The sequence below is a fragment of the Accipiter gentilis genome, chromosome 30 (genome assembly GCF_929443795.1).
Source record: "Accipiter gentilis chromosome 30, bAccGen1.1, whole genome shotgun sequence".
Taxonomy (NCBI): Eukaryota; Metazoa; Chordata; class Aves; order Accipitriformes; family Accipitridae; genus Astur; species Astur gentilis.
Window position 1 is genome coordinate 16,942,266 of NC_064909.1, and position 27,918 is coordinate 16,970,183.

The window sequence follows — 27,918 nt, forward strand, 5'->3', positions numbered from 1 at the left end:
AAGTTAGAACCAGAGTTAAACAAGATTCTCTACTTTTGTGTGAACTGGTATAGGCTACAGTGCAGCTATTCTGATTTATGCCACCTGATGGTTTAGCCCACAGTATTACAGACCTCAAAGTGATGGAAGCATAAGTAAATATGAAGGCAAAGCACCAGAAAGAGGGTACTGTGGGGAGCTGGCAAGTGCTGCTGATTCATGATTTGTCTATGTTGTAGAGGCAATTTCAATGAAAGCCCAAATAACTGGGCTCCGAGTAGTAGTACCCTCCTGAGCTGGAGGGCAGAGCTGAAATAGTGCAAATACACACCTTTTCATGCAGAGCTGCCAAGGAAAAACCCTAGTGTTACTACTGCCCTTTTTCCTCGTTACAACAAATGATTGAAGGAGCAAAGAGGCCTCCATCTGCAGTAATATTACCCTGGTGGTATTTTGCCATAGCTGTGTTTTGGTTTGGTTTTGGCCAAGATAAATATTCTCTTCCAAGTTACTTTTTGTTCATAAAATATACATTTTGTTATTCAGCCTTGCAAGGAGGATAAATCTGAAGTCATGGAGCAAGAGAAGATAGCTGTAGGGGAAAGGTGGACAGACTCCTTAAATGTGTTTCCTGAGTATGTTTCTTGGGTAGATGAAGCTGCATCCCTAATAAATTGAAAAAGCCTTCTGCTTTCTGGCATGCTGCTGTAGTAGGAGCCCACTAACATAAGTTCTGGGGAGGTTTCACAAACCCTGAAACCAGAAGGTGAGTGCTGCTGTTTGACCTTCTTCCTGCTCTTTTATCCAGGTTGTTCACTCCTCCTTAACACCAGCAAAGCACCAGCAGTAGCAAACACTGTCATGACCAGCACTGCATTTCCAGCTCCTTTGAGGAACTCCCCCTGCGAGGCAAGTTGTAATGTTTTCTTTTCTTTTGCATTTTACAGAGCTTTTTTTGTCTGACTGACTCTGGTTTTCAAATATAGGCACTAGGTCAGTAGCACAGCAACCGCTTTCTCTGATGGCTTATCTGTAAAATATACTTACTTAATGCCCCTCTGTGCAGGTAAAAGATATAGTTATCTGCTTGAAATGCCACAAAATGTGCTCTGAAAAGCTTTGGCATATCCTGTCCTCGTTGTATGGACTCACATGATGTATTACAATCCTCATAATTAGGTGTATATGCTGTAAGGGTAGGGCAGCCAGCATTACAAAGAGGAAGAAGCTTACTGCATGAACAAACATTGTATTTGCAAGATCCAAGAAAGAATAGGCTTCGGAACTGCCCCTGTGCTGCTCAGAAAATACAGTGCATGCTTTCTCTAGCACAGCTGGGATTTGAGCTAGCAGGTCTTCATCATGCTGCACTTCAAACCTACCAATCCTCATGTAGGCCTTGATCATAGGAGCGCTGAAGTAAGCAACAGCAGAGATAAATTCATGTAGAATGGAACCAGGTTCATATTCAAGCAGAAAAGCTGTTGACAGTCATAAGACATCAACTTAAGCAAGTATATCAAGGCTTGCCAGGCAACCCTGCACATGGTTGTAATTTCTGAGTCAGTTGTACTTAAACTGCAGCTTACAGGAAGATGACCTGTCTGCATCTTTTTACTCTAGTCTGTAGCTTCACAGATTATATTAACCACTGATAGAATTTATTTATGACTTATGACTTTGAACCATGGCTAGTGACTTAGAGCATTTCACATCTTGAATGGTGACCCTGAAATGTCGTATAAGCTCCCGGATCTGAGAGCAGAGGGATTTGTGAAAATTGATCCTAAAAAAGTACAGTTTGTTGGTTGAGCACTGAACAGACAAAAGAATCAGATTCTCCCTGTTCCAGTGATCTTAAAATACAGAAAAGACAAGAAGGGATGTGTTAGAAAGTCCTCTGGAATGAAAGTACATAGAAGATGTTTTTTCTTTGGTTTAAAGTTTGATCTGGTTCACTTCTGTTGGATATCTCAGTTCATACAGGAAAGTGCACCTGTTTTTGCTTTCTTGATATATTAATGTCCTCCTTCTTTAGGAAATAGATACTACCTTGGTTTTCCTCCCTTCTGTGACAAAGGTATATGCAGGTTCTGAATATTTTAAGACCTTGTTCTGCCATGGACCATCAAGAGTGAGGTTTTTTTCATAATCCACCTGACACAGGAATCAGAGTAAATGATTTCCCAATATGTGTATATTTTTTTCTTGTATATACAACAGTGCAAATAATTAAACTTGCCGTCGGGGGAGAAGCTGCCATGTATTTCATCTGCTCACATGCCATCCCACCTCCGTCACTCCCCTTGGCACCTAAAAGGCATCCGGACGCATCCAGCATTGCAGCTGTCGGTAATAAAGAGTGAAGGAGTTTGGCAAGGGTTTTGTCTCTTGCCTTTTCATATAGTGTAAAAGCTTCTCTTCTCAATGAGCCCCTGGTGGCTTCAAATTCTATTTTACTGGAACAATCTGTCTGTGAGCAGAATAATTTAATTCCACTTTTCAGCACAACACAAGCGGAGAAAAGAGATATTCCCCCCTACGTACTTATTCCTCCAATAGGTGCCAACAAACTTCCTTATAGTGAAATTATAGTCAGAAAAGAGGTTGTCAAAATACCATAATGCTGTCCTGTATTTATTCACCCTCAATCACTTCTCGATTGAACTGGCTCAAGTTCAGGCACTAAAAGATGAGTTTTCTTCTACCTGTCACTGCTGACAGCTCCACCTGGCATGTCACAACCAGGACAGATTCTCTGGCAACTGAAATCCCACTGACAAAATTCACTTATGATTCATGTGGCAAAGGGATCTCAGCAAGTGTCTGCAAATTAGACCCATTTATTCTTCCACAGTTAGAACGAGCCATAAACCTGTCCTCCCTCTTGTATCTGATCCAGCTCATGTGATCCTTTAGATACCTGCTTGCTCTCCTTGCGTGTTCACTTACATAGTGCCTTCTTCTGACAGCTAGTTCCAGTACCCCAGAGAGATTCAACTCAGATTCACATCCTGCACCAATAGATATTAATGATGGAGGCTGTCCTTAAGCCTGTCATTTAACATCCCTCCTCCTCCTTGTATGCCGTGTCTACCCCCATATCAACATGCCCAGCTTGGCTGAACTCCTGGGAATGAGACTGAGTGTGCTGCCCTACCTACTCAGACTGCTCAACTTTCTTGAGTGAGTGGAGCTTACCCCTGTTCTGTGCATGGGACTTTATCAAAGGCCATATGCTGCAAGCCCTGAGAGCAACAAGGAGGCCAGTAGGCGTCCCCAGTTTGCTGATCTTGACTCCCCTCTCTTCTCTTCCTGCTACATGGGAGCTCTGGGGCACTACTAGACCCACTGTTTACTGAAGCTACTGTTTTTCCCCTTATCCCTTAATTTGCTTTTATTTTAGCCAGTCATGTTAGACAATTACACCTGCCATAGCAAATGCTGACACCCTGCTTTTTAGCCTGAGGTCTTCGTAGGAATTAATTACTTCAGCCTCAGCGTGAGGAGCATTACCTGCTGCTGTGCTGTTTACCAGGCTGGAGGATTCTGGTTTTTGGCCAGAATGTCCATGGAACCAGGACTCAATGCTGATAAGGAAACAGTCAAGCAGTCCACAGTGGGTGCCAACCACAAAGAGTTTGCTAATGCTTCAGGCTTGTTTTTTCTCCCTCAGCCTGACTGTTTAATCTTCCACTGTGATAGACTGGCAACGGAGATGACTGAACAGTCTGAGAAAATAACTGCTAATACCCTGGAGACTTATGGGGTGGCCTGGTCACAAACACCTTCCCTGCTGAGGTTCTGGGCAGCTGTTTGCAGCAGTGCTGATGCTAGCACTTGGAGACTCCAGAGCCTGGATGATCTTTGGCATATGTATTGCTGCTCAGTGCAGGACAAGCGCGACCCTCCATCTTTGTGCTCTCTCCAGCTCGAGGTCGGTCATCAGGAGCATGCTGGGCTGCTTGCAGGCTGTGCTCCCCTAGCGTTTCCCATGCCCTGCTGGAGGCTCCTCATTAACTCAGAAAGGGAAAAAATTAGCCTGACCTACTCTGTACTGCCCCACATGCATCAAAAGATGAGAAGAGAGTAAAAATGCATGCAGGAGATACTGTAATAAACACAGCCTGTACTTTCCCACATGTTTGGGATTGGCCCTTAATGTGCCTTGCACTTTGTGTGTAGCTTTGTATTGCACTTTGCTCCTGTTTGTTTTGAGCAGCTTTATATTTTCATTTTCTTTGTTCTTCAGTGCTTTTGGCAGGTCAGAGCGGTTAGTTTGTGATGCTGCCCTTTGTTCTTGGTTCAGTTAGTTTTTCTCTTTCTTTTTGTTGTTTTATTAAATCTTGGCTAGAGTATCCTGGCTTTAAAGAATCTCTCTTGTTTGCAGTCCAGACAGTCTTTGTTATCTTTTTCATGTTGCACATTTGGTAGAGTCATTTGCCTATTGACCCTATTAACTGTGTGTTTAAAACCCAATTTATATGGAAGAGGAAAACTGTGGCACGTCTACTAAATCTTGGGGGGATGCAGGAAGTGGTATGCGTAGTACATGAAGAGATGTGCCATTACCCTGAAGTAGCCAGAAAGGGGAGATGCAACAAAAAGCTCAGGAAATGGTTCAGGAACCAACCTGACACAATAATCAAGAGTGAAAATCTTTTAACCTACTCGTAAAAGTTCATTGAAAACAAAGCACATGTAATTGAGCATAGGAATACATATAAAGTGCAAAGAAATAATCCAAACAGTGGCCTGATTTAAAGGCAAAATTTATGGCACTTGAGCAATAAAGCACAGCATTATTCGCCCCTTCTCTTCACACTGTGGTTCTCCTTCTCTGAGTGGGACTCAGTTGGCTTGCACAAGGTCAACAGGGCAAAGAGGATCGTGGGGTGGTTAGGCATTTCCTCATTTTGAAGAAGAAATCTATATGCATGTCATTAGTAGCTGTAATGCTGTCTGGGAATCTGGGAAACCACATTGCAATTAAAGTCCAAGGGAAGTGCTGTCATGTCAGACACCACGATGGCAAAACTAAATTGCTCGGCTGCAGTTGATAGCCCCTAGGTGTGCGCAGTTTCCAGACTATAATGGCCACCTACTTCTCACTACTTTGCAAAGATGTCAGAGAGCTGGCACAAGAGTGTTGCAGATGTCCAGGGAGCGCTCGCCTTCATGTGGAAGCTGGAGACTCAGTTCTGGCCCCCCACATCTGGACAACGAGGCAATGCCATCTCCCTCAGTCCCAGTGTTGTTGCTGTACAAGTGCAGAGTCATGTACGTTGACTTGCTTTTTATTCCATTTTTCAGAGATGCTCCCTGCTGTCTGCATCCTCAGGCTTTGATGGATGCTGTGGTGCCTGTAGATCATAAAAGTCATACCCATGTCTTCCTAAAGTGTTTGGGCTTCTGTCATAAAAAGATGTAAGACCAGGTCCAGGATTATTGCATTCTGTGAGGGCTTGGTACAGTGTGTACCTGCCTGGGCAGCAGTAGTTATATCTATCCTGCGAGATTTCGTTTTGCGGTGGATTATGACTGTTACTTCTGTTTGAAAGTCACTGCAGAAACATGAACAGTCTGGAGACTGATTTTTAGAAAGGCTGTGCTTTGCTCAGCGCAAGGGAATCTGTGATAGACCTTAGTGCCATATCTGAGAAGTAAAAGCCATGCAAGCAGTTTTGTTGTAGGCTGTAATAGAGAAGGAGAATAACAACAGAGGTGGTGTTGTCTGGATGGTGATGAATTTGAAATTAGCCTTAAATGTTACTGCATGCATCTCCACAAAAAAAGGTGACTCTTTGCAAGAGGGACTACATTGTGATTTGGAACCAGATTATTTCACTTTTCTGTTAGATCCTGGTTCAAACATTTTAAAGGGTATAGTTGTGCTGAAAAACAATGACAACAGATTCCCGTGATAGTAAAAGAGCTTTCTGCTTTTGGCCATGTTTAAAATAATGAAAATCTCTTTCTGATGCTATTTTGACATTTCAGCTAGCTATTTCTTGAAAGCCACCATTATGTTATGTAAGTAAGTACCAAACTGAGCCAGACTTCTTTTAAGCCTGAAATTACTTTTTGAGTGTAGACTTATTCTCACTAGAAAATAAATATAATATGTTGATGTAAAACAGTATAGTTGAAGTTTGCCCTCTCATTCAGGTTTATAAAGATGTTTTCATCCTCTGTGGTTATTAATTCACTTCTCTTTTCTATGCAAAAGTGTTGTATTTTTTTTAAAGCATGTAAATCAATAATATAAATCATTCCTTGAGTGCATTCTGAGCCCTATGCTGACACCTGCAGAGCATGTCTCTTTTCCTCTATTCCTCCTCTATTCCTTGAGCTTTAAATAACTTCGAAGGGTACATGCTAATAACATTGACTCAGAACATTTATGAGCATGAAAAATGCAACACAGATATGCCTCTAGCACAGCCTTTCATGTGCTTTATTTTGCAGAATGTTGTTAGCATCCTTTTTTTAATTTTAAAGCGTTGTTTTTAAAATCTGTACAGCTTATTCACTGTTATCTGTCTTTATCTTTTCTTGCTTCCTTTGCTACCTAGCTTCTGTGTCATTGGATGGGAGGATCTATAATATCTGAAATTTCTTGAAGGCCTGGTCACTCCACAGTACACTGGCAGCAAAATTATGAACTCTTTCTTTCTCTTTTGTGGTCGTCTTTTTTTTTTTTTAATGTTTGTTTGTTTCCTGAAATGAAGGTGCTTTTATTAGGTCCTTGATTTTATAAAAGTAAGCATAAGTAAGAAATAATGTAAGAATAAATAGCATGAAAATCTGTTCATATAAAATAAAAGCTTCTCTTGCCTGCCTAGATATTTTAAAGCTACATGATCAGATCAGTTAATCATCGTTGTATCATTTCTATAAGGTTTTTGCTTGCACATCTGAGTCCTAAGCAAAAGCAGAAGTGCCAGCAGACTACAAGAGAGACTGATCATGCACACTTGTTGATCCGGCCAAAAAAACAGGAACAAGACCTTTTGGTTATCTTCCTTACTCATAAGAGTCCAAGTCTAAATTGCTGAACAGGCTTAATAGATGTCTTTGCTTGTACTGTTGTGTGCAAATATTTCTCATTTCTAGTAAGAAAAACAATATTGCCAATGTGATAAACTTCATGCCTCAAACATAGTTCATATTCATGTACAAAACTTACTGAGACTTGGCAAAGGTGTCTGCAGCTATTGTCTAATTCCGTGTAAACCGTATTCCAGCTTGCAGCTTCGGTTTCTATTCAACGATGAGGTGTTTTCCAGGCTTCTTTAATGCCTGACTTACATTTACTGGGTCAGTGCATTCACATCGGAAAACAACTTCTACTGTTTCCAATCCAGTGAAGAAGACCCAAAACAAGAGTTATGTTTTTCAGAAAAATAAATGTCTGTATTTCAAGAATCTGCAGTTCCTGGTCAGGAAAATTTTGAGCAATTCCTTTGACAAGTATTGTAGGTAGGGGCCAAGGATTGGGGGCATGAGAACTACTAAGTAATGTGCTGTCTCACAAGATGTAAGCCTGTGGTGCAGAGTTGGGGTGTGAGTAACAAGATAGCCACCGGTGGGATCCAGCTAGTGCAGTTCCTTGGGAGCAGGATGCCTGTAGGCTCATCTCCGTCTTCTTAAAAATACCTTACTCCAAGCCTGGTTTGAAGTATGTTCATCTTTTCCTCTTTCTTTTGTTACTTGTGCTAAAGACTGACAACTAGCTTTTCCTGCCAGGTAGGACTGTAATACTAATAGTGAGGGGCATTGCCACTCAGAAAGGGAGGAAAAAGAAACAATAACTCTCTCAAGTGCCACTGAGGAATGCTTTATTTATGCTACTGTGAGTGTTTGTCATTGGTACTCAGTCAGACGTCTAAGCACTAGTTCATGCTGGAATGTTTCTAGCCATTAAAGTAGACTCACAGGTGTAAGGAGGCTCAAACTTCACCCCAGAAGGTTCTCAGTATTTTATTTCTTTTGTGCATATGGGAGTAAAATGCAAGTCTTGTTTCTCAGGTGGTCTTGAAATTATGCAGCTTGTGCTAGAAAATCTACCCTCCTTGTTTTTCTTCACCTCTTTGTTAAACCTGCCAAGCCGTGTTTATATTGATAAGGATTAGGTTTTTGTTCTTGGTTGGATGAATTGAATCTCCTGTTTGTCGGTTCAGAAATTCCACAAACCCGAAGGCTAAGGGGATTCTCAGAAGGCATCTTTCCAGATGGTGTTTGCAGTACAGTGCATGTGGCCATCTGACCCAAGTTTTGCCTCAATATGCTGTGTGTTTACCATGGGCTCTCTCTCCCTTTAATTTTCCCCAAATCAGTTTAGAGCGTTTCATTTACTGAGTCAGTGGGTTTGCATATGAACAGCTAATCACGAGCTATGGTGTGTTCTAAAGCTGGAAAGCAAGGTGCCATTGAGCCAATGTCTACCTGCAATGCTTAATTAATTTCTCAGTGATGTTTCTAGCTTCTGAATATTTTGCTGCTGGTTTAACACAGAGGGAGATGTTTGATACATAATGTTAGAGGTATGCCACCAACAGCCCAGATTCAGATTTTTCCAAATGTGCCACTGTACTACTTACAGGACGCATCGTGTATGTAGTACCATCTGCCATCATTGATGCCGTATTCTGTAGAATGAATGCCAGCCCCATTCGGAAGTCTTTACTATGGTATCCAGCTCATCATCTGCTCTGGTTCACTTCAGCAGGTGTGAAAAGACCTGGACTGCCCTGCTGTGAAGCTTAGAAACCATGGAAATCGCAGCCAAAAATGCCCATTTGGACACAGTGCCAGTCGATTCACTCAGAGCCAGTTCATTAGAGTCTGCATATTGCACTTTGCCAATGAACTGATCTCCCACATCCAATGCCAACTACTTCTTTCCTTCAAACAGCTGACATGTGTGCAAAGGCATCCATTCCAATTCATCAATTGCTTCAGCTTTTGCTCTAGTGTTACGCTAATAACTATCAAAGGCTCACTCTTTTCTCACTTCTGACCATGTAGATGTTGCCTCTTACTGTCTGGCAGGTGTCCAGAAGAGACAGAGATCTGAAGGCTCCTGCGTAGTAGGAGCTCCAGGGCTTTCTTTACCTCTCAAATTTTGAACTGTCAAAATGGCACAGTGAAGTTGCTCCAACTTGCCTGTATTAGAAATTTCATGTAGTGCGTTAGAGTAGAGTTGGCATTAGAGTCCCTAAAAGCACTTCACGTGTGGACTTCTCAGTAAAAGGAGTTGCTTTCCCTGCTGTAGGTTGAGTGCTTTAAATGTCCACTGGTATTCCAAAGTTATTTGGAAAAAAAAAAAGAAATGTTTATTCCTGATCAGTTTTCTCAAGGGAAATTACTTAAGTGGCTCTGAAAGTTATTCCAATTATATTTAAGGGACAACAATTTTCACTGTATTTTTAATAGCCTCATTTCGTAGGTACTTGAAAATAGAAAATGCCCAGCAAGTTCTTACATCTTGATTGTCACCTGCCATTAAGACCATGTATGCACTAAGAGTTAGGAGTAGCCATGCAGATACCAAGTTTGAAGGCATCAGCCTCCTACTCCATAAACAGTTGTCAATAAACCCTTCTACCAGTCTTGCTTCTGGTGAACTTGTGGGTATGAACTCAGCCCTCAGCTGCCTCCCTGGCTATCACTTCATATTGTACCTGAAGCAGTTCCTGACAATCCTGCTCGACTCTGCTTTTTCTCTCTGGTGTCTGCAAGGTGAAAATCCTCATAGTTCATCCTATGGTTTCCACTGTCTGACATTATGGAAATGGACATGGGACTCCACAAGTCCTTTCCCAAATTTGGGGTGAGAGTGAGCTGGTAGTCAGACTTGAGCAGTGGCTTGTCCCCAGAAGTGCTGTGGTCTAGAAGGCCCCTGTGGTGGTTTGCTGAACCACTCAAAACCTTACACATCAATCTTGAATGTCTGGTCAAAATAATATAACAAAATGGATTCACAGACCCATACCTGCATATCAGTTAGTACACCTTATCAATGCTTGTGTCATACATGCTAGCGGTACAACAGACCCAGGAGTGATTCCAGGCAAGTGCAGGGATTTTGGGACAGGAGAGAGAGAAGAACCACTTCTAGATTTTTCGGTCTCTGACATAGTTTTGCAGTGTAGTCAGAATCACTGCTGTCTTTGTAAATTTGGAGACAGGCGGGTGAACTGCACCATTTACCTAAGTTCAGTACTGATATTTAATATAATGGGTATCCAGAATTTTGTTCCATCCACCCCAAAACTGTGAGCATAAGCTAGGAGTAATAGCAACACTTCTGTCCTTTTGACCCCTAAATCTGACTTGGCTGCTAAGGACAGACGTACAGTGTGAGATAGGAACAGCAAGCAAAACCTAGCAGTTGCATTTTATGCTGAGAAATGGATATTAATATTCTGTGCTATCAAAGCAAGAAAGTAAGTAATGTTATCAGGTATTTCTCTGTAAAATACAAATTTAATTCCTAGCCTCCTGACTTAGGTGTTGGCTTTGAAGTGTTAAAAACCAGGGGGCTATTTTTTAACATGCATGGATGCTAGATACTGTGCTGAACACTTTCTAGTGTCCAAAAAATCTGTCATTAATGTAGCTTTAATAACCTCGTTCCTTTAGCATTCTCGCCTCTACTGTTTATTGACAGGAGATCCAGCTCCTGCATGTGATATATGCGTATTTTACTTGCACTCTTTATCAAAAAAGAATTAGTTCCTCTTCTTCTTCACAAGAAAATTAGATGGCTATATTCATATAATATGTGTTCTGACACTAGCCTGATATGGAAGGGATTGTTCTTCTTTTTATGCAATGTGGGAGAGAAAGTCATAAAATGAGAAAACTACATGAAATAATTTTACATACAGGGATAAATGCATAGAAATGGACTCAATTACGTTAAACATAACAAAAATGTTAGAAAACCAGTTCCCTAATGTATTTTAATTAATAAAAAACCTAATTATTACTGAACTTGAATTGGAAAGTCTGTAGAAGCTTTGAAGGAGGTAAGGAAAAACTGATTTTTGAAAAGAGTATTTGGGGGATGCGGGTGTGATTACTAGTGATGCCTGCTTATTGCAGCTATTCTCCCTGTGTTTTTGCTGCTGCCAGAATATAAAAGTTGATTGCTGAAAAAGTTGTTAGTCTTAACCTGAATCACACAGGTAGCATCTTAGGGGAGTGGGATCTTTGTACTGCAGATAATAGAGGTATTAGATTATCCCTTTACAATTACAGACACATAATGTGAAAGCTAAAACAGAGATGTTTTGGACTCAACTTTACCAAAAAGAAAGGCCAGTAGTTCCAATATTAAATAGCATATGCTAAGTATTACAAGCTTCCACATCTGTGGAGTTTTTCTAAAGGGATTACATGAGCACAGGGGAGGGAGAATTGACTTTTTAGTGATTAGAGAACAAAGAAATTAAAGAAGAGCTGGAAATTTTGTTAACTTTTGGATAATGTTTGTGATGGTTAATCTCGCATGTTCTCTTTCTTCTAGCTACGAATGTCATGGCTCATCCATGGTGTCTTGCTGGGAAATATATCCCTGGTGCTGGTCGAGAACAAGACAGGAAAAGAACAGAGCCGGACATTCTGGTATTCAGATAACAGCGAAGGTTTGGGAATATGGCAGTGGATGATCTTACCTCTCCCAGATATACTGGATAGGTATGAGTCTCCTCATCATTCTCCTTCACGGTGATCAGTCATTTCATTGCTAGCTACCTGGCAACAAAAATGGCCAGCATTGCTCCTGGAAGTTGTTCTGTCAGGGAAGTACTTTGTCCCCGGGAGGTATCTTCTGTTAGAGGTGGGGAATGAGAATAACTGAGTAGTTGGAGCAAAGCACCCAATTTTAGAACTCCTGAGTGGTGGTCTTGACTCACAAACTGGGTCAATGGGTAGTTTACAGCAAGGTGCTTAAAATTCTGTGTCTCCATTTCATCAACTGGAAGTTATCATTCTCCAAACATACTGTTTTATGTAGCATGTTTGATCCTCTTACGTGGTTTGCTAGAGTTGGATGTGAGCGCCATAGCTGGGGTTTTTTTCTGGGTATCAAAGTCCCAAGTGTTCAATGTGTCTAGATCTGAGGATGAAAGAGATGGGAGAAGAACCTGCTGCAAAATCAGACAAGGGTGCATGGGAACACCTTTGTGTAAGCTGTAGCAGGAGGCTCAGCTTAATAAAGGGCTCTCTGTTATGACTGTATTCTGGCTTTAAGCGTAAAAGGTTTTTCTAGTAGCATATGCTTAATCTAGAGGCATATGCTTATTTAGAGTGTTGTTTTAGCTGTTTCTTACAAGTCAGCTTTAAGGGAATACTCTTGTTCATTGTTTACTTTTTGTGTGTGCTCTGGCTTATGCTGTTTATAGAGAAGACAGACATACTTTACCTCCTGATGCCCTGGCCCTTAGGCTGTAGGATGCATCTACAATCTGTGTCATGAACACTGGTGTCCTTTGTCTTTTTGGAAATCTGTGCCCTAGAAATAATGGATTTCATTAACGGATAGTTTGCCTCATAAGAAGTTTGAACAAACATTGTATGAATATGTCTTTTATCTTGCTGGCTCTTGGGGATGCACATAGGCTGCAAACACAACAAGGACACTGCCAACGCTTTGGTCCTGAATGTATAATTAATATGTGTGCGTCAAAGATTTAAAAAATATCAGCATTAAGCTTATTGTTCAGTCACTGCTGAAGCACCATTTGTAAAAACGCCTGGTTGCTTCATTCCCTTCAGCTGTGTTTCCTTTGAAGAATGGTATATTTTGCCATTATTATTTATGTGATTTATTTTCTAGTGTTGCCAGGGGAATGTTTTGTACCTGAATTATTCTATACTCTTATACTATTGCCTGCCTTTAAATTCTCTCTGGTTGCACAGTCAGGCAGAGAATACTTTGATCTTAGGAGCCAGGCTAGCGGTGGTTCATGTGGAATTACAGATTCAACTGATAACACGGTGCTGACAATATTATGTATAAGGTCCTGACACTCTTACTTCCCCATTACTTACAGAGAAAGACAGCGGGATTCACTGAGAGAAGAAAGTGTGTTGGAGGTTAAGACATAAGCAAGGAAAACTTTTAAGTTTTGGTGTCTGTTGAAAAGTTTTTGTTCTTATTTATTTACAGAAAGTGCACTGTTTTAATGAATTTTTTCTAAGATTGATTTAGTTGAAACCAGTCCTTCCTGGGAAGGAAGAAATCTACTGTGAGACATGGAAATACTGCAAGCTTCTTTCTCACCATCGCAAAACCTGTTTCTTAGGAAATCTGGACTGATGTACAAATTAGGAAGGAACTCTATGGAAGTGTACACTGAAATCATACTGGGGAGTCTGTAGTATATATAATTCAGACATAAATGACAGTTTTATTGAACTGTAAGAAGTATTTAATTGATATGAACACAATGCTGGTGCTGCTGAAAGCTTGCTGTGTCTGTCTTTTTATAATTGATTCCTGTGTCAGTAGCTGTGAAGGTCTGTGTTAGAAGAAGCATGATATTGCAGATATTCCTACAGGAGGAGTTGAAACTTTAAATCGCCTCACAAAAGTAAAGCTCTAGAATAAAGCACACCAGTGTACCAGTTCCACACAAAATCAAAGCATGTTCCATTGTGATTGGGAAGCTGAATGGAAAGTGTTATTAATAACAAGATAATATGCTCTAAAACTGCTCAAAAGCATGCTTGTTCAAAAGCTGCTTAGCCATAATTTCCATGTTTGGCTTATAGCACTTCAAAGAATCATTAGGAAGACTTCCAAGAATTAGGTCAGCTCTATCTTTAGAAACAGACATTTCTTAAATGTTTGATATCCCTCAGGCTGTTGGGGGAAATTATATTTTGACATAAAATCACAGCTAGAACAATTCAGGTGATTTGGCAGGAGCAGAAAGTAGGGAGGAGTATGTCAAGGAAGCTAAACTGGGACTGAGGGATGTTAGATTTCTAGCACTGTGTTAGCCTGGGCAACCCTGGACACACGCTTCATTTCCAAGAGCGTGATGAGGAGAGGATTGCCTTCTTTCCTCCCATTTGTTCCTTAGGAAAGCATCCAGTTGCAATTTCACCCTGTGTGAGGTCTTACCTTTCCTGTGTGGACTTAAAAGAAGCTGAAGTTCTGGCTTTTTACGTCTTCCCGAAGTTAGCTGTCCTTCCTTGTTCTGGAAGGTGAGGGCAAAACAGTCTTGAGAGTTGGCTCACATGATGTGTGGGTTAACAGAGCTGTAACGCAATTCCAAATGCTCAGTACCTTCTGGGCATCGGGGAGGAAGGGCAAAGGGCCTGGTGAGGGATATGCCATCGAAGCAGCTACAGTTAACGAATCCAGTTGTGGGCAAGAGCTCCTTGAACTGTTGGATGAACAGATTGTGCCTACCAGAGGCAAAAGGCAAAGTCTCCAGAGGTGCTGTATTTTAACTTGCCTCTTCAGTACACTCAACATGAACTGACAATCCTTGTTGTGCTTCATTTGGCCCCCATGGACCTACGTACCCCTCCCTGAAGGACACATTATCTGCAAATCAGATAATCTGCACAGATTAGTGAAAGCTAGAGAACTGGTCATTTTTACTTACTGGAATTTACACATTAATGCAGTGCTAAAATATTTGGGTTGAGAGTAGTGTAGAGAACTGCGTTATTGTAAAATTGGTTTATTTGATGGAAAATTACTGTTTGTTTTCCAATGATAAGCAATGAGCCTGTTGAGGATTGTTCTTTTTTAACTTCACAGAAATGCAAGTAGGAAACAGAGTCTTGAAAGCCCTGTTGTCGTTGGTAGATTGGGCTTGCTTTTTTTGTCCATTTGGTTTTAGTTAGTAAGTAAATGTGAGTTTAATTTTTAATAATGATATAGTCATGGGAATGTGACAGCAAGAGCAAACAGAAGCCTGGTGTAATTGAAGATGAGTGATTTGTGTAGCTAATAATTAGACATTCTGTTAGTTTAACAGTATGGTTAAGGTATATCACATAGATAAAATACAAGCACATGTAAAAAGTGATTTGTTGGAGCTTACTGTAGGCTGATGCTTATTATCACCAACCTCCCTAGCAACTGTTTTGCTACACAGTGTAAAAGGTGGAAAACGATCAGGTCTAATAGCCTGAAGCCTGGCTGGAAAAATAATGCTTTAAGAAACAATTTCTAATTCTCTTCATTTCTGCTCCCTTGGTGAAGCTGAGGCCAGCCATGGGGAGTGGGATGTAGACTAAATGTTCTGTGGGTCTGTCTGTCACCTGGCTGGAGTTGCCTGGAAGTGGACTCCACGTGAGCCAGCCCAGCCCAGACTAGCTCTGGTCTTTGAAGGCCTATATTCTCTACTAAACCTGTCCTTTTCTTCAAAGATTTCACTGTAACTTATGTGAGAGGAACCAAGCAGAAATGGCAAGTATTAATAGGAACCCGTCTAACCTCAGTACAGTCTTCTGATAGAAGATTGTATAGAAATATAAAAGGAATGTAAATGTGTCTACTGGTTAGAAAGGTTTCCTTGACTTCCTTTCTTCTCAAGTTTATTTTTTTGGCATTGCAAAGTCTAAATTTGTAGCCAGTCTTAAGTAGTAGTGGCCAGATGGGGGAAGGAGGAATGAGAGGAGAAGTTTATTTGAGGTCCCTAGAAACTAAATTTTCAGTCGTAAGTAGCAGCACCATTTGCCTTATCACTGATAGCAAGATTAAGCTCTGTGTCCTTTTAATAGGGCAGCACATTCAGAAAGTAAAAAACAATTTTCTTTTTGTCCATTGTGCTCAGAGAGCTTCAAATTATTTTCTTGCTGGTGACCTTCTCCTGAACATGGACTGAGGAATTTTATTATGTTGGAAGAGAACAATGTGACTTACGTGGAAGGCTAGGTATGGATGTGACCTTCCTGAGGAAGAAAGCAACTCTACAGATTTAAGTTACCCCAGAAGGTGATATTCTGTTGCAACAAGTCAAAATTCACATCGAGATGATTGTACTTTCTTTGTTTAAACTGGTTTCTTTACCTATTCTGGTCTTGCTGGCTTGCTGGATTTTTATGAACTACACTGGTGCTCATCAGTTTTTTGTCTACCTATCAAAGTGGGATTCCCTTTCAGTCCTTGGGAGTGAGGTCCTTTGTTCCGTCTGGCTCCTTCAGCAGCTCATTGAGGTCACCTCAATGGCAGGCAAAGCAGCTGGGGAACCTCTCACTCATTGCTGCAGTAAAAAGAAGATGTCTCATAGTCATACCACTTTATTGTATTTCTATGAGCTGTGGCTAAGCACTCTTATTGTCTAATAATTTCTTTTTGCATTGCCATTGTCTCTTCCTCACATTCCTTTCTGGGCATCAGGTTTCCCATCAAGGAAGAAAAGGAATATTCTTTGCAACATTTTGTACCGAGAGGCCTGTTTGTCTCCTGTTGTTCCTGACCTTTCTTCCCATTCTGCTATGAAGAAACAGGGACCCTCCGTATAAGCTAGACACATGTCTCCCTACACATTACCACATATATATTAAGTGGTCACATCTATTCCCAAATCTCTCTATTTTTTCTTCTTATATCCATCCAACAAGCCTAGCCTGTGTTGCTCTGACGTGGTTCCACATTACTTTGTTAAAAAAAAGAGTGAGACTTTAATGCCCGTATTGCTGCTCTTCTGCTCTGTAGCATTAACTATGTCTGCTACTGTCCTCCTTCTGAAACAGTTATTCTGCTGATGGCTGTTCTCTTCACCTGAAGAGGGGGGTTTTGGTGACAGTGTGTGCAGAGTACCTGTGAGAGATTTTGTACATGTATATATTCTGCATGATTGCCTTTAATAACACCTTTGAATCTCAACATTTATTACTAGCTATTAAGTAACTTCCTGCATGGCAATTCTGTCACTGTAACTGAGTTTGGTTAACATGCTTATATTTCTCCAAATAATCTCATTCCACCTAAGTATGTCTTTTATCCCAAATAGTAAGTATTCCTTTGTGAAGTGAGCTAACAATGCATCATTTGTAACAGTAAGTTAATGGGAACCTGAGTGTAATAATGTTAGTGACCTGAAACTTCTCCGTTCCCTAAGTACCTTGGTCTCAAGCAGGTTCAGCTGTAATTATTTTATCTAGGTAGAGAGAGAAATCAGTTCCATCAGAGGCAAAACATTACAAGTTATGAAATGGGATCTGTACGTACAGGCATGCTGTGATTGTGTCACCGCATGGGGGATTGAGTACAGAGGAGATTAACGTTCAATCTTGGTTAATAATCCCTATCTTTATAATAAAAAGGAAAAAAAAAATGATTATGAGGCTTTCTAAAGTAATGACATGAAGACAGCTGCCTGAGTCTGGCTAATGGAAACCTGAACTGTCTGTATGAGCCAAGGACAATATTTAGGTGGAATTCAGAGTTGTTACTGAAGGGAGCTGCAGAATTTGCACAAAATCAACTTTCTGAGGTCTTCAATTCAAAGAGAATGTTTTTTATTTCCCTCTGAACAGAAGAGGATATAATACACCCAAAAGCTAACATTTCTGTGCAATGAAGACCTAAGGATAGGTGACTTAAGCAAAACAGTTTGTCCTCATGGAGGCTATACCAACATAACTACAGATGTGTTTTCGTATTTGTAGCTCTATATTTCTCTCTGTAAATAAGCCCCAGATATTTTGGGGGGAACCAGTCTTCTGTTAGGATCAAGAAAAGAAATAAGTAAGCAAAAAGAGACAACTGAACAGAAAACCCAGGATGATGTGATGAAGCTCAAATACTGACCACACTGAAATAAAACCCAAGATTCAAAGATCCTGAGGAATGGGGAAGATTACAGCCCAGATCATCTAGTTCCAACCCCCCTGCCATGGGCAGGGACACCTTCCACTAGACCAGGGTGCTCAAAGCCCCATCCAGCCTGGCCTTGAACACTTCCAGGGATGGGGCAGCCACAACCTCTCTGGGCAACCTGTTCCAGTGCCTTACCACCCTCACAGTAAAGAACTTAAACTTTGATTTTATCCTGTTTCTGTCAGATTTAACTGAGTTGGAATGTGCTTGGTCCTGCATTTCAAGGAACTGTTCACCTGGATTCAAATTTCACAGGTTAGGCCAAAAAAAGCTTATTCGTTATGCCCTTGGTGCCATTTCTTATAGGTGACTCTGAAATAGTTGATCAGTAGTCACCCTTGAGTGTTTTTTTAATTTATGTAAAACTTGTATCCTTCAGACAGCCGAGCTGATGTTCCCCAAAGGGGAGATTTGAGTTAGGTTTTTTTTGTCCACCTGGTACAGCATTTCCCATCTGCCTCAAACAGATTTTTTTTAAAAAAAAAGGGCTTCATATGAATTGCATTCACAGCTCAGCTGACACTCAACTCTGCAGGATGTAACTTGTACTTCCCAATTGTCATACATCTAAGGAACTTTTCCTAGCTGTGCTCCTGGAGTCAAGAATTAGGGCAAAAGAAGAGACAGATAAGAAGTAATTTCCACCAGTCCTCAAGTAATGATTTTTCTAGTATCCAAGCCATTAAAGCCTTTCGTAGCAGCCATATTTTCATTCCTATGGAGAAATCTAGCTTACAAACACAGACTTGCCTGATGAGGGTTTGGATTCCATGTGAGGAAGTTGCTGGGATTTATTAAGCAGCAAAGTCATGACAAACTTCCCAGCACTGATTTTGCTGCCCCTGTATAATTGCCTTCAGGAATATTCTTTCATGGCCATCCACCACAGGGTCTGTGTTTGCAGTGAATATGTCTACACAGTACTGTGGACCAGTATCTGTGCTGTATAGGTGCCATCTGAAGTACTGGGTGTGCAGTCAGCATACCCCACTTTGATCTCTGCAAAAATATCAGTGAGGCATTGTCACCTCCAGCGTTATACTGAGTCACTGCAATAACATATGCTTCTGGTGTTTCAGTATCAGCTTCCACCAAAGTCAAAGGGAGTTGTTTCATTGATTTCAGGGATGAAACAGAAAGAAAAAAAAGGAGGGGGCAAGGGAACGAGATTGTCTGTGGGCTTTTTTCGGTTTCACTGATGTGAGACATTTCCATCTTCAATTTTGATTAAATTTCCCTTAATTAGCCCATTAAGCTAAAAACACCAAAGCTAATGATTGAAATGTTAGTTAACTGATGATCTTGTTTCAATGGAATTTAAAAGACATCATATTTCTAAATTAATAGTGGCATTAAACTGAAGAAGAGGAAAAGATGAACTATTTGTTGCAGAAATGCTGGTCTCAAGAGAAGGTTTGTACAGAAACTGCATTCATGTAAAAAAAAAATAAGATAGACAACCAGAGCAGCACTGATGGTCCTAACAATGTTTAACATTCACATGATTTTTGTATTTTGGAGGCATTTCTGTAATTTTTTTTCATCCCTGGTGAACTTCAGGGAACTTCTCAAGTGCTCACAGGTGAAATCAGCAAGGCTGTCTCTTAAGTTGAATAAACTGTAAATAAAAGTAAAAAGCAACCTATTGCATTCTTATATGGGCATGTTAGGTGGCACTCCCTTCAATGACAGAAATACTGGTTTGTATCATGCCTTCCTGTTCTTAGGGGCTGAACATTTGGTAATTCTCGTAAGAACAACCCTTTATTGTCTGAAGACAGGTGACATGAGCAGTGCATCAAAGCATAACATCTTGGGGCATGAAGTTTAGGTTCTGCCAAGGAAATTGCCTGAAGCTATTTAGAAGAAGTATTTAGTTGCCTGGAGGTACAAAGAAGGTACGTAGTGGTCTGCAGAAGTACCTGTCTCTTCTTGTATGCAACCTGAGCTAAAGTCTGCAGAAGTGGAGGGAAAAGCTGACGTGGAGGAACTGTTTATTTGTCTTTGTAATTCATTTCCCAGCCTCAGTTTAGCACCTTACAAACATAAATACACATCAAAATGTCCACATCTCCAAGTGGCATTTAGTGTGCACCCCCAGGAAAAATGCCGAAGATCAAATGCATCAGGGACGTTTTAGAAAAGTCTTTCCCTATGTCCAATCCGTATCTCCAAGGAGCGAGAAATTTCAGTATTGAAGCATCATTGTTTTGCTTTACCAGAAATAAAGAAGGAGCAACATAGCAACTATATCAACTCTTTTCTCTTGTGAATGGACTGTGCTCTGTTCTAAATCCTTTGCACCTTTCAAGGACTGCCAGGAGTTTTTGCCGTTTGATGTTTTTGCTTTGGCTGGGTCAGCTTTTCTGTGTCCCCATCTGTAGCTTAGCAAGAACACCAGTTGCAGAAGAAGACGATGCTTCAATCTAGCTATCCTCAAAAGGCACGTATATCCCTGGGGTCTGTTTTAGTTTGTGCCAAACCTCACTGTCATCTCCGGTGGTGAAAGCTGCGCTGTATTTGAGAACAACACGGAAGTTGGTTACGTTTGTTGACAGTCAGGAGGCTGAAACAGTCAAACCCCTCATTGAAAACACAGGAACATGCTATCCCAAAGTAAATATACATTAGAGCAGAGAAGCTTCACTTGAATTTTGCTTTGTGAGGTTGGTTTGCTGGTAAAGGAGAGGTAGATTTTAAAAACGGTGGGAGGCAACTAGACTAATATAAGAATACTGATAGCAGACAAAAAGCTGAGAGAATATATTTTAGATCCAGTATTATGCATAAAGGTCTAGAGTCTGTGAGAAGAAAAAAAATCTGCTGGTGTTTAGACTCTTGCTGCAGTAAAGGGACAGGATTTCTACAGCCTTTCTAAATAAATAGGCCTGCTCCTCAAAAATACCTTGTTCTGTCATCCCTTTCTCATCTAAACTGGAACATCTGCAAGAATTCACATACTGACTAAATGCTTATGTCTAAAAGATAGAGCAGGAATCAGCAATAGATCTACGTTAAAGAGACCCATGAATGTCTTAGCTTCTGCTGGTGTGAAATATCAAGGGACAACAGAGAATGAGGTTTAAATAATATTTCCTATTGTCTTGCAGCTTGTTCTACAGCATATGATAGTTTCATGTTTTTATAGTCTTGATGCAACCTCTCAACATTGTATCTGACTTCTGGGCCATGGTTGGCTGCTTTTAGAAATTGTTCTACTTCCTAAGCAGATTATTATGATTTTATGCAGCAGATATGCATCAGGAGAACATGAACTTGCTAAGTTAAGAGAAAACCTAAATCCATGAGTGCACTAAATTAATGTGTGGTCAATATACTATTGGATTTGAAGTATTTGGTTGTGGTTTATTTTTTCTTTTCCTGTTGACTTGTAATATCACTGAGGGTGAATTTACAGGCTCTTTCTTCTGGTAACATAGGAGTGGCAGAACTTCCTGGCAAAAGCCATCTGAAAGTGTGGAAGTGATTTGAGGCAAACCGGCTCAGCTTCTACAAGGAGATAATGAGTTCTGCTCTTCCTGTGGACTACCCAGTGTCAGTTCCTCTCTTTTGTGACTACCAGGACTTTTAGATATCCTTTGCTTCCTAGAGGGTGGATCAACACCAAATACTTTCTAAATTGGTTTCAGTCTCTGGTTGCCAGTTCCTTTTAGAAACTCAAATGATTTCAGGAGCTCCAGCCTACTTATGTTTCTTAACACTTTAGGGCGTAAATCACTTGTAAGATTAAAATCACTTCGGTGTCTCATTTTTTTTGTGCCAGAAGCCAGGGGACTTTACTTTCTGTCCTGATGCCCCCCCCACACACATATTTGCACCTGCTTCAGGTTGTATGCTTCTGGAGGGAAGAGGGGCTGTATTGTTTTCTGTCTGCCTGTATTCATGTACAGCTCCCCTCCTCAGATTATCTTTTTTTGTTAAGGTTGAGGGTACTTTCTCTGGCAATTTAATAATTTTATATGTGAAAAGAAAAGCTTTTTCCCCCTTTCTAAAACTGCTTTAATTGCGGAGAGCTCTGAGTTTCATCTCTTTAACAGAATTTAATCCCTGTTCTTCCAATCTGTGCAGGTTTTGGTTTCAGATTGTCGCTTCATGGGAAGAAGGATCTGATGCCATTATTGCTTTTGACAATGTCTCCCTTAGTCTGGACTGTTATTTAACAAGTAAGTTTTCCTTTTATCTGCAAGTGACTTGTCTTTTATTTGCCATGTAATTGAAATTTGGAAAGGGGTTGAAACTGTGGGGAAGGGATTGGGTGTTATTATCTTCAAAAGACTCCTGAAATGTAAAGGTATGTTTCAGAAATAACTGTGCTTAGGTGGAGGAGACTGTTCAAATGCATATACCTTATTAGTAGAGCTGACCAGTGAATGGGTTCCAAGTTTGGCAGTAAATGGGTAGTAAGACATATGGTGTGGGAGAGTCAGCTTCCAGCTGAGACACTAGCATCACCTACCCACCCAGGCTGATGCAGAAGCCAGTCTGTGATTATAGAGTTCCACATGACCTGGTTTGCTGTGTGACAGTTATCAAAATGAATGACAGTTGGACTCTGGCTGAGGAAAGATAGGCATCCTGTGATTGACACTAACTTTGCAATAACGTTGGGCACAATACTCCAGTTAAATTAGAACAAGGTTATTTTATTTGGACTGACGCATTTAAGTCTGAATCAGAAACTAGGATCTTCACTCTTTCCTACTCTTGGGAAAAATTGGGATTCCGATCCAGACTTTGTGATTGACTGGCCTCTAGAATATGCCCAGTCGATACCTCTGCTGCCAGATTTCATCCTGTTTAGATTTTTATTGAATGTTTGTGTCTGGCTCATCTTTCATAATCTCATGCATACTGAACTGCTTAATTTGTAAATGTGTTCAATGATCTGTCACTCTGTACCTCAGACCAACAACTTACATGAGGATTGGAGGACTGCTGCTCTGAAGACATGAAACTTCTACCTTGGGTTGAGCAGTAGAACTTCAGTGTGTTCTTTCATGTCCTAGGCTTGAAGCTACAATCTCTGTAGCCCTGTTCAGACTGAAAACCTCTAAGCCACTTCCTCATCCAACAGCAGTCAGAACATTTCATCTACTTTGTATTATGTTAATTTACAATGACTGGGGTATGAGTCTTTCCATTTATGCAGTAATACCCCTTGTTTTCTGTGCAAAAGTACGATGTACTTCAGGTTCCAGTATTTTAAGGAGATCTTAAAATTAGTCTGTAATTAAAAAATATTGCACATACTTTTACTGGCTAAAAGAGAAACTTTCTAACAGTTGCTAAAGATTGTATTCTGTATTTCTGCTTTGTGTCTTCATTCACTTGCTGTTTTGGCCACCACTCATTCCTATTTACTTTTCTTTTGTCACAGTTCCCATAACAGCAATGGAAAGTCAATCTGCCCTTTCCTTTTAATAGTGTTATATCCTGTGACTGCAGGCTCTTATTCTCAGCAGAGGAGCCTGCAGCCCTTAATTTAGCTTCAGTTTTGTATTACATACTGACTCAGCCACCCTCAGTGATAAACCAATCTGTGGCTTCTTGTTTTCTAGTCAGTGGAGAGAAGACACCTCGAGGTACCACTCCAGACTCAAGCAATTTGCTCACCAGTAGAGGTGACCAGAAGAAATTTGGATGGGAACAAAAGCTTCTGGGAAATCTCCAGCTCAACACTGCCCCCATTTCTGGTCCAGCAGGTGTGTGTCTCATCTGAGAAGCATTTTCAGACAGCAGAGGTTTCCAACTAGTACAGATTTCAGTTAGATGTGGCTAAATGCAAATGGCTAAATGATTCCTTTTTTTTTTTTTTTTTTTTTTTTTTTTTTTACAAAAACCTTTGTTCAGACCTTTTCCCAAGTCCCTTACAAACACAACAAAACAAAACAAGCTCTAGAAAGCAATTGCCGTTAGCTGTTAACTGTAACTTGGATTTTGATTGCAAGCTGGTGAAAGAACCAACCAGAGGGAGCCTCTTCTCGAAGTAAAAACTGCTTTTAAACTGTAAGACAGGTTTGTTTGGTGTCGTGGTCAGAAAAACAGGCAGGAATCAAAGTGAAGTGTCCAAATTGACTGAGTCCAGCATGTTGTAACATGAACACCCATCTCTAGTTAATATAGTCTTGGTTTGAAATAACATAGCTTTGCTTTTTCAGTAATATTTTCGTCGCCTATTTGAAAGAGTACATCATTGGTCTTTGTTTTAAAAACATGATTTTTATTTAGAAATGTCAGTCTCGTATGGTCAATGTTATTTTGTTTTCCCCGGTCCCCCAGCTCCTCTTTCCAGCTTAACTGTAGTGGCGTGGGCCAAATAGATGCAAGATTTCCCTTCCCCTCACATCACTGTCTCCCAAATGTTTGTCTCTTCCCTCTCCCAGGCATGCCCACACATTCACAATATCTGGTTTGGGCTCTATGCGTACATTTCTATTTCAGTCTGCTTCCTTCCCTCCTCCTTGCCAGCTTCTCTTCCTGATTTGATCCAGGTGGCCACAATTTCCAGCCTACCGCGGGGAGCAGGGCTAACCATGGAAATGAGGGGTAACTACAGGAGAGATGAGCACTTGCTGTAACTGCCACCCTTAGTACTGCATGCAGCTGTTTCTCCTCACTTAGGGCTAGCTAGTTACCTACCAATTTGAAATACCACCCCTCTTAAGGTAGAGAACAGGAGCGTGGTTGGTATATGCCTCCTTTACTTTGTCAGTAAGCCAGGGATTTGTTCCTGCTGCCGCCTTCTCTCCCACTCCTCTGTCTTAGAAAGACTTCGAGTCTGTTCTGTTATAGGTTATGTTTCCCTTTGCTGCCTGCAGTGTATTGCTGAAATACAGGAACTAGTGGTGTTAGCTCTGATACCAACAGCAGTCTGGTCAGTGTGGTCAAAAGCTCCACGCAGCCTTCAAAGCCCACCTGAAAAGATGGATGTATTAGCCTGCTCCATGCTGCCACAGCAGGGCAGCTGCTGATATCTGAGCTCTCTTGTGAAGCAAGCTCTGGCAGCGGAGGCTGATGATACAGTCTGTGGTGTAGGCCAAGAGTTGCCATCAAGTGGAGTTTATTGATATTCTATGTACTGAGCACCATACAGCAAGAAAAGTGCAGGAGCACTGACCAAAGTCTCAGGAGAATGAGACAGAGGGAATGAGCCTGTATGAGAGGATGCTGGGCTCTGTGGACCTGTGCTTTAGCTACAAAGATTGTGTCTAGCTCTGTTACAGATGTCGTGTGTGAGCTTGGGCTGGTCACAAAGGTATGATTTCCCAAAAGACCCTTTCGGCCTTTTTGAGGATCCCTTGAAGTGTTCCCTTTGATACCTGCCTGTAAGTGGAACCACCTTTTACTTTTAGGTGCTTTGAGAATTGCTCTTAGGTCAGTGATCTTGTGGTAGGATCTGTACGCAGGTGTAGATCATGGACTTCTGGCTGACTTTCTATAGGAATGTCAATGCTTAGGTGGTGATATAGTTCCCCAAGGCAACTGTACATTTCCTTCCAGGGTACCTACTGTTTTAGTAATGCAAAAGCCATTAGATACCCAGGTTCAGATTGGAGACTGGCCTGAAGTTTGGATGCAAAGTTAATATATAGTGGGTATGTGGGTGTTAGGCTAGAAATCTTGTGGCTGTAGGTTTCTTTGAGGATTTTTTTACTTCCTGCTTCTCACTAGACCTGAAATGATAGAACATCTAGCGCTTCTGCTCCCTGTCCTATCTGACGAATGCAATTTAAAGAAATGCTTGGACAGTAGTAGTAATGGGAGTCAGATTGCATGGGGGTGGAACAGAAGGTCACCGAGGTACTTTGAGCAATTCATATCATTTGTTATGACCTTGGGGTGAAAATTCAAGGCAATTCCTGTGGTATCTAAGCCAGTTTGCCTAATTTCTGGGCTTGATCCTCAGTCCTGTTCATGTTCTGTCTAAAATTGTCTCCAGCCCCTGAGATTCGAAATCACTCTTACAGCAGTTTTCTCCCCTTTGTGCCCTCAGTGTAGACAAGGCAGAAATCAGAGAAGCTAAGCTGCAGCTTCTTGCATTGGGAAGTCATTGCATTTCTGAGGGTCTCCACAGCACCGAATCACCTTTTCGCTTTGTGTTGCTGAGTCCCTGCTCTCAGCAAACACTGCAGATGCTTGTTTGGTCCCTGGGCTATCCATTTTACCCAGCTTTAATCTTGTTTCTTTCTGCATCCTGTAATGCATTTAAGAAACCTCAGGCTGAGTCTGTCAAGGCCTTTACTTTGATGGCCATGTATTTACTGTTGTGCGAGTGAACCAACAGCATCAGCGCCACCCTGAAGTCCCAAAGACTGCATTGACCAATATGAGCTCAGCCAAAAGTAATTACAGCTAATGTGATCTTTGGCTTGTGTGATGGATCACATGCTATAATATTTCCTTCTTAAGAAATTATATTAAAACAAAGAACTGTGTTCCTATAGCTGAGGAGACAACATGATAATAAAATGCCCTCCCCAAGTCCCCAAGCCAGCTCAGCCTACACAGCAGGAAGTACAATCTGAAAGACGGGTACCACTTTGTTTACTTGACGGAAAATCCAAAGAAGCTCCATTGCTTTCAAGGGTATGGGCCTCGATTTGCTCCTTTATAACTGAGAACAACCTGTTACATGCACCTGCTGGTTTTGCCTGTGCTTGGAAATCCATTTTCAGCAGAAGTGATAGTCATCACCACCAACCTCCCTGGCCCCTCTGTTCTCAGGCTCTGTATCCAGTGAATTACTTCTTCAGCCTTGCCATTGCTTATCGTGGCTTGGCATGCCTCCAGGATATGTACACCAAAGGTTCAAAACACATAATGCAGCCACATTGCGAAAGATCCTAAAGTTGCCATAAGTCTGTTAACTACTGTCATGTGTCACACGTGGGATGATGAATGCGCTGTGCAGAATAAAACCCCAGATTACTACAACTAATGTGGTAGTGTTGTGCTCTCAAGTTTCTCGATGATGATGAGGACCAGCACAGAAAAATTCCTGTAGGTTTCAAGTCACACAATTACTTGTGGTGCAAGGCGGCCATTAAATAGATGATCACAGAGCAATGCAAATGCTTTCCTTTTCAATTAATTAATGATGTATTTGCTGAAATGCCAGCTTCTTGCTGAAAGGTTGCAGGTGAAAATTGATTCTGGAAGAAGCTTGCAAAAAAGTTGTAAGAAAGCTTGTGTGTACCAGAAGATTGAAGCAACTTTAGTGGAACTAGGATTTTTGATTGAAATGGTTGAGTCTATACAAAAGGCTGTGTGCTGTTTATTTTGATGTAAACCAAGCTTACTTTGGCTTTGTTTTTAAATTGATCAGGTATCAGTTTAAGTAAAACTGAAAGCCACTCAAACCATAGCATCTCTGTACAGTGAGTTTAACTACCAATTAAAAAGCCAATTTATATCAAACCAATGCAATTTCCTTTTATAGACAAGGCTAGAATATGGGAAATTCAGGCATATAAAGATACAGTGAGCAATAATGAGGAACTCTAGGTAAACAAATTACTATCATGGAAACTGGAGGAGACAGGATAGGATTCTCAGTAGGCAAAAGTAGATAACAATACACAGAGCAATCAAGCTTTAATTAAAGATTTCTGGTGCTTCTGAATAGGCTGTAAATACCATGAGAATAGCCTCTCTTTTGATGTTTCAGCTTCTCGTCTGTCCCACTGACAACTTACTCGTGTCAGGGCACACAGTACAAAAATGGTGTGTTGGGAAATGTACAAAAATATTAACTTTTTTTCCCCTCAAATCTTGCATTGTTTTGTCCCATCTGATCTGCATATCCACCAGCCATTGTGCGACCATAGTTTCTTGCATGGAAACTGTCATCAAATGATTTTCTCATCTGGACTGGGTTACTGTTTTCCTCCAGCTCCAGTCTCTTCCCCACAACACTTAGTGGTTGCACAGATTTTGTCTTTTGCATCAGGGAGAGTCCTCTTACGAGTACTTACATAGCTGTTTCTCGGAAGAACTCTGAGTCACATTAGTTAATCAGATGAAGGAGCTGAAAGGAACAGTGGAACGAGTATTAAGTA

General features: G+C 41.0%; 1 protein-coding gene across 1 annotated transcript in view; it reads left to right on the top strand.

Annotated features, from left to right (window-relative positions):
• The window catches only part of ALK (ALK receptor tyrosine kinase), a 318,128-nt gene that overhangs the window by 246,331 nt on the left and 43,879 nt on the right, over positions 1–27,918 (top strand). Inside the window, exons 8-11 of the mRNA XM_049833894.1 lie at positions 788–888; positions 11,516–11,685; positions 21,929–22,023; positions 23,419–23,562. Coding sequence (XP_049689851.1) covers positions 788–888; positions 11,516–11,685; positions 21,929–22,023; positions 23,419–23,562 — 510 coding nt within the window. The remainder of the gene's footprint in view (positions 1–787; positions 889–11,515; positions 11,686–21,928; positions 22,024–23,418; positions 23,563–27,918) is intronic.